The sequence below is a fragment of the Microtus ochrogaster genome, unplaced genomic scaffold (genome assembly GCF_000317375.1).
Source record: "Microtus ochrogaster isolate Prairie Vole_2 unplaced genomic scaffold, MicOch1.0 UNK231, whole genome shotgun sequence".
Lineage (NCBI taxonomy): Eukaryota > Metazoa > Chordata > Mammalia > Rodentia > Cricetidae > Microtus > Microtus ochrogaster.
The window spans coordinates 27,250-34,377 of NW_004949329.1; the positions used below are offsets into that span (position 1 = coordinate 27,250).

Genomic DNA, 7,128 nt, shown 5'->3' on the forward strand with positions numbered 1-7,128 from the left:
AAAGAAAAAGAAAAAGAAATAATTTATGTTTGGGCTGGACTCCAACATAGTGGTATCCAATGTGGGGCTGAACGTTGAACCCTAAAAATCACTAAAGAAGTGACTAGACATATGGAGGAGAACATGATTATCCCATGAGAAAATTTCACCACAGGTAGTGAATGAGTAATGAGCACTCAGAAATGAAGAATAAAATATAAAGAAGCATAGAATAAAACAGGACAAAAAAATGGGAATAAAAATTTGTAAATATATTGAAATATGGGTGAAGGAAGAAGCAATCAAATAGCGATACAGTTGATTGGAGCTTTATTAAAGGATAGAAAGCGTAAGAGTACAGCAACATCAGATCCAAGAATTTTTAGAATTTATAGAGCAGCTATGCCCTTGGTTTTCTGAGTACAAGACTTTAGAAAGAAGTTGGGATAAAGATTCAACAATATTATTGTAATTGTGGACCAGAAAGCTTCCCTGTAGATACACTTTATTTCTGGATCCTAATACAGGAAAGGTTGGACTAAAATCCCATACAGCAGGAGATAATTCTCTCTGACTCACAAGGGAGACAATACCCTCTGCACCACAGGAAGAGTTGCAAGATGTTGTTACAGAACTGAGTGTTTACAATCAGTCAGATCCTAATGAAATAGGGAACTATGAAGAGGAATCTTCATCTCCCTCGTTAATTACCAGCAATGCTGAGAGACAGGAAAATGATAATGAGGATCAGAAGGAGCTAAAAGGCTTGATAAAGTTGGTAACCTCACTGTGGCAGAGACTAGAAACTCTGCGGATCCAGGACTCTTGCCAGAAAAGTAATTCTCTTCCTAGCATAATAACTGGTTTAGATTCACCTATGGAGAACCTAAGAGCTCTGAAGGTTATGCAAATTCCTTATAATAGTAATGAATCTCCTTTATAAGCTTGTATAAGAGACGGCGCTAACAGAGGGAAAGAGATGTAAGAAATTCAATTGTATTTCATAATAGAACAAAAAGATGCTTAAGAAAATTTTCTTACGATACACACCCACATTTAAGTTACTCGTCATTAAGTTACTCAAAGAATTTAAAACTGACTGATCTCAGTATCCAATGGCCCCATTTGCCCAGAGGCTATTAGAAAATATAGCAACAGATGCTCTGAAGCCACGGGATTGGAAGCAGATAGCCAAAGCTTGCCTGTCAGAAGGAAACTATCTATTGTTGAAAACCAAATTTGCAGAGCAATGTCAGGGCACAGCTGAGAGAAACAGAGCTTAGCAGATTCTTATTTCCAATTAAATGCTTGCAGGTGAGAGACCTTATACAGGGGCAGATCAGCAGTTAAGACAGTGATGTGGAAGCATATGTTCAAATTTGTGCAGCAGCCAGGAATGCCTGGAATAGACTTCCTTTGTGAGAAGAGCAGATTCAGAAGTTGTCTAGTGTGAGATAGGGACCAGATGAATTATTTCCAGAATAACACAGGCATCTATTAAGTTGACTGGAGACCCAGAAGCAGACTTGTTAATAATCAAACAACTAGCCTTTGAGAACACTAATGCTGTATGTAAGGCTACTCTAAGACCTTTTAGAAGGCAGGATATCATAAGACATTATATCTGAATTTGCACAGATATTGGCCAATTGTATACAGAGGGAATGGCTATAGCTGCTGTATTGCAGAGAAAGACAATTAATGACATCCTATCCCAGAAGAGATATTGAGGCCTAGGAAGAATGCAAGCTACAAGACTTCCTGGAAGCTGTTTTGGATGTGGTCTTATGGAGTATCAGGACAGACAATATCCCAATAGGAGAGTAAGCATGAGGACAGAAAGAGAACTAGGATTATGCAGGATATGCAGGGGAGTAAAACATTGGACTAGTGAGTGCATATCAAAAAGAGACAATCTAGGAAATTCTCTTTCAGGAAATGGATGCAGGGGCCAGTCTCAGGACCTGAGACAAAATTATGTGGCAATCCAACAACCTGTTCATCCACAAGGAAATCCATTCAGGACCTTTTCAGAGCAACCGCAGGAAGCACAGGACTTCACCTATGTTCTTCCATATGCACGGTTCTGACACCTGAATTGGGGATGCAAGCTCTCCCTACTGTTGTTTATGGGCCCTTACCAAAGGACACTGTAGGGATGTTACTAAAAGTTGCACTATTTACATTATTGTTGCTCCTAGCGTCATTGATGCTGATTTTGAGGGAGAGATCAAGATGATGACTCACTCACCAAGTGGAGTTTCTTTTTTTTTTTTTTTTTTTTTTTTTTTTTTTTGGTTTTTCGAGACAGGGTTTCTCTGTAGCTTTGGAGCCTGTCCTGGAACTCCCTTGGTAGACCAGGCTGGCCTCGAACTCACAGAGATCCGCCTGCCTCTGCCTCCCGAGTGCTGGGATTACAGGCGTGCGCCACCACCGCCCGGCCAAGTGGAGTTTCTGTAGTAAAAACAGGTTAAAAGGCTTGCAAAATTAATTTTACTTCCTGATATGCAAATCAAAAATCAGATAAAGAAAGATAAGAGAGGAAAAGATGGATTTGTTTCATCTGACCACAATTGGCTACAAGCCAAAGGTCCTCAATGACGACAATTCACTTACTTTACAAATGGAAAAAAAAATCTGGTCTTGTATATCCTGGCACAGAAATTTCAGTTATAACTGCTAGCCAGTGGCCTTCTAAGTGGCCAAGGACAGAAACTAAGACACATCTACAGGGAATTGGTCATACTTGAAATCCTGATCAAAGTAGTAATGAGCTGCAATGGGAGGATGGAGACTGCCATGAAAAACTTTTCCAGCCATATATTTTTCCTCATTAACCAGGAAATTTATGGGGCCAAGATATTATGTCCAGAATGGGGGTATATTTACATTCCTCAGCAAGATGTTACAAATCAAATGTTTCAATAAGGATTATTACCTAATCAAGGTCTAGGCAAGGAAAATGAGGGAAGGATTGATCCTATCATACCGGACAGTAGGCCTCCTAGGGAAAGATTAGGGATTTTATTTTAGGACAGTTCACTGAAAAACCTGCACTCAATGCAGATCTAGACCAGGATTTACAGAAACAGGTCAAGGCCTGTAACCTAGTCCAAATTAGGCCTAAGACAACAAACTCCAAGGGAGCAGAGCAAAGTCCAAGAGTGTTGAGCTATCTCCAGGATCATGGAGTAAGCAATGGGATAGCTAGAACTATTGCACTAGCTCTACCATAAGGAGCAACCATCTCAGTTTTAGATTTACTAACACCTAGAAGATTAATCAACAAAATCTCCAATAGCCCCAACCACACCTATTAAAGGAAAAGATGAGTAAAAAAGGTAAGAACACATCCAACACCACAAAGAACAACACCAGTAAAACCTAAAGGCCCTACAAAAGCAAGACATGAACAACCAACTAGGGATGGAGCAGAAGAAAATGACCTAAAAATAACTTCAGGAAAATGGTTGAAACTATTAAAGAGGAAATGAGAAATTCCCTCCGTGAAACGGAGGAGTGACAAACAAAAAATGGAAGATATCAGCAAATCCCATAAAGAAAACTAAGAAAAAAAAATCATGTACTGGCTTTGTGGGAGACTAGGCAGTTTGGATGCTCACCTTACTAGACCTTGATGGAGGTTGGTGGTCCTTGGACTTCCCACAGGGCAGGGAACCCTGATTGCTCTTTGGGCTGATGAAGGAGGGGGACTTGATCGGGGGAGGGGGAAAGAAATGGGAGGCGGTGGCGGGGAGAAGGCAGAAATCCTTAATAAATAAATAAATAAAAACAAACATATGAAAGATACTTTCAGGACTTGAAAATTGAAATAGAGACAGTAAGGAAAACAGAAGCTGAGGGAATTAAAGAAACAGAAATCATGAGAAAAATGATCTAGAACCACAAGTGCAAGCATGAATAACAGAATACAAGAGATGGAAGAGAGAATCTCAAGCACTAAAGATACAATAAAGGAAATAGACTTATCAGTTAAAGAAAACATTAAATCTAACAAAAGCCTAACCCAAAATATCCAGACCCAGTTGTCTAGAAAAATGATGTGCCTGTATGGGTAAATCAGTGACCTCGGACAGGAGAAAAATTACAAGCTGCCCAACAGTTAGTGCAGAAACAGCTGAATAAGTCATTAAAAAGAAATCAGGAAAGTGAAGCTTGATTCAGGATTTAAGGGAGGTTAATGCAACCATGCAGCCAATGGCAGCATTGCAACAAGGACTGCCTCCTGCTACAATAAAACAAAAGGCACCCATAAAAATATTTTATACTTAAAAGGTTGTTTATAAACCAAACATTTAGCACCACAAGACTGCAAAAGATTTGCTTTTGGTATCTACTCAGTTAATTTAGGAGAGCCAATGGAGAGATATCAATGGAGTGTCTTATTTTAGTAAACAGTGCCACCTATGCCAGAAGTTTGTAGCTCAGTCTATACAAAATGTTAAACATACATATCCACAGATTTATATTGTCCATTATATGGATGACAACCTGCTTGCCCATAGAGATGAAGGAGTTTTACTTGAGACATGTGAACTACTACAACAGAGCCTTAGTCATGCAGGCTTAGTTATTGATCCAGAGAAAGTGCAGAAGCGCCCACCTTTCCAGTATTTAGGTCATATGTTTTATCCCCAAAAATAAGATCCAAAAATCAGAAATTAATAAGGATAGTTTAAAGACACTAAATGACTTTCAAAAGTTGTTAGGAAATATCCAATGGCTGAGACCTTATCTACGGTATTTTATCGGAGACCTCGAGCATCTAAGTGAAATCCTAAAAGAGAATAGTAATCAAATTTCAGCAGACAGCTTTCAGAATCTTCCAGACCAGAACAACAGGTACATTATATTGATTATAGCCAAATGTGGCAGGCATGCATTTTACCCACAAAACTAGCTCCTAGAATGGTTTTAAGGCAAAACAAGCCACTCTTATGGATGCACCTTCCTGTATCACCACTAAATCTTCATTTTGAAGCAGTAGCATGCTTAGCAGAGAAAAGCAGAATAGAATCTAGGAAATATTTTGGCAAGAAAATGACTGTAATCAATGCTCCTACACTAAGCAATAAATTGAGTGGTTATTTCAAAATATTAATTCTTGGGCAATTGCATTTGCAAAATTTCAAAGGCAGATTAATAATCATTTCCCAACTGACCATTGCTGCAGTTTCCCCAACTACATTCATTCATTTTTCCTAAAATGGTAGCAAAAGATCCTACAAAGGATGCTTTGTTAATTTTCACTGATGGCTCTTCTAATGGGATGGTTGCTTATATGACTAATGGTAAAGGACATGCAGTGCAGACAGAACCAGCTTCAGCTCAAATAGTCAAGCTGTGACTTTAGTGTTTCAAAATTTTGCAAATGAAGTGTTTAATTTATATACTGACAGCCATTACATTTAAAATGCTCTTCAGATGGTAGAGACTGTCTCTTATATCGGGACTAGCAATAAACAAGTTAGGAGGCAGTTCCACCAGATTCAAGAGGCCATACAGCAAAGAAACTGCTCTTTCCTGGGTTGCTTACCTAGACAAGTAAGACCCACAGAGAAATGACTGCTGAACTTACCTAAAGGTGACACAGTCTGCAGGGGTTCTTGCTTCATGAAGAAAGAGACTGACAAACTGCCAATATATGTGGAACTGTTTTTGAAATTTCCTGATTCATGGAAAAGTTTGCTGGATACTTTGTGTCTGAAGGCTGAAGATGGATGCCCCAATGATACATAAGAACTTTGCGTGACTGTTCAGGCAACACACACATAACTATCACTTTTAAGATAGCGGATTGACTATTGCTTAAGGAAGGTCAAGATTGCAATAGTAGAGGTGACAGGGTGGAGAAGGGGGCTGTTATGACTGCCTGTCAGAGCTACTTGTCATTCTGGTATGTTCTTGGATGACACAGCATCTTGTGGCCTTTGCACTTCTTGTGGTCCTTTTCTGGCTCACTGCTCTCATTATCCATCCCTTCCCTTCTTACAGTCTTTATTCACTTGTTGCTATATCAAGCCTTCCCAGACTGCACTTATTTAAAACTGCAAGTGCGTGTGCGTGTTCTAAACACACATATGTCAACTCAGAGACTGCAAATGTATATATAGTAATAAATGTTTATAGATATGATATATTAACTGATATTTATACTTTGACTAGGTCACAGTTGAACAATTGTTGGAATTGAAGAGAGGAAAACCCGGACATTGTGTTTACTAACATTTTTCCTGGATGTCCGTCCTAAGAAATACAGAGACTGTTAAAGGAAGACATAGAGGCTGGTGGTGTCAGGCAGCTATGAAAATCTGTGGGAAATCTTAAACGTAAGCAGTACCAGATAGTAGCAGTAGAGACTGTTCTTTCACCAGGGGAGAAAGTTATAAGTATCTCAGTATCAGGTGAAGTTGCTTAAAATATTTAGTTAAGTAACAGGAAAAGATGGCAGTCTCCACAGGAGTTAAAGTTCCTCGGAATTTTTGCTTGTTGGAAGAACTTGAAGAAGAACAGAAAGGAGTAGGTGATGGTACGGTTAGCTGGGGCCTTGAAGATGATGAAGACATGACACTTACAAGGTGGACAGACACGATTATTGGGCCACCAAGGACAAACTAGAAAAACAGAATATATAGTCTGGAGGGAGAATGTGGATCTAAATACCCAGAAGATCCTCCATCCGTTAGATTTGTAACAAAAATTAATATAAATGGTATCAATAATTCCAGTGGAATGGTGGATGCACAAAGCATGCCAGTATTAGCAAAATGGCAAAATTCCTATAGTATTAAAGTTGTCCTCCAAGAGCTAAGACGTCTAATGATGTCCAAAGAAAATATGAAGCTTCCACAACCACCAGAAGGACAAACGTACAACAGCTGATTTTAGTGGATCTCAAACTTGTCTTAAATCAACAACCTTCTACTCATGTTAATGTCTTGATTAAATATCACCATGCAAATTACCCACACATTAAGTAAAAGAATTCCAGCTGGTAAGCATGACCTGGACAGTTGTAAGAATACATTATGTACACCTATTATATTTTCAGGTAACAGGAGAAATGCAGCACAAATTTTCATTCTCTTCTTAAAGCACTGTCATTTAAACCTGAGCCTGAAGTATTCA

General features: G+C 38.9%; 1 protein-coding gene across 1 annotated transcript; it reads left to right on the forward strand.

Moving 5' to 3' along the window:
• Positions 1-6,444: 6,444 nt before the first annotated feature.
• On the forward strand, positions 6,445-6,882 carry LOC101991174 (ubiquitin-conjugating enzyme E2 variant 2-like). Its single transcript, XM_005372180.1, has 2 exons — positions 6,445-6,608; positions 6,735-6,882. The coding sequence occupies exons 1-2, from the start codon at positions 6,445-6,447 to the stop codon at positions 6,880-6,882; spliced, it is 312 nt and encodes a 103-aa protein (XP_005372237.1).
• The last annotated feature ends 246 nt before the right edge of the window (positions 6,883-7,128 follow it).

Bases quoted from the DNA above. Each gene is read 5' to 3' on its own strand.
- LOC101991174 (XM_005372180.1), top strand. From the start codon at position 6,445: ATGGCAGTCTCCACAGGAGTTAAAGTTCCTCGGAATTTTTGCTTGTTG. The intron at 6,609-6,734 runs GACAAACTAGAA...TTCCAGTGGAAT, and splicing joins ACGATTATTGGGCCACCAAG to GGTGGATGCACAAAGCATGC.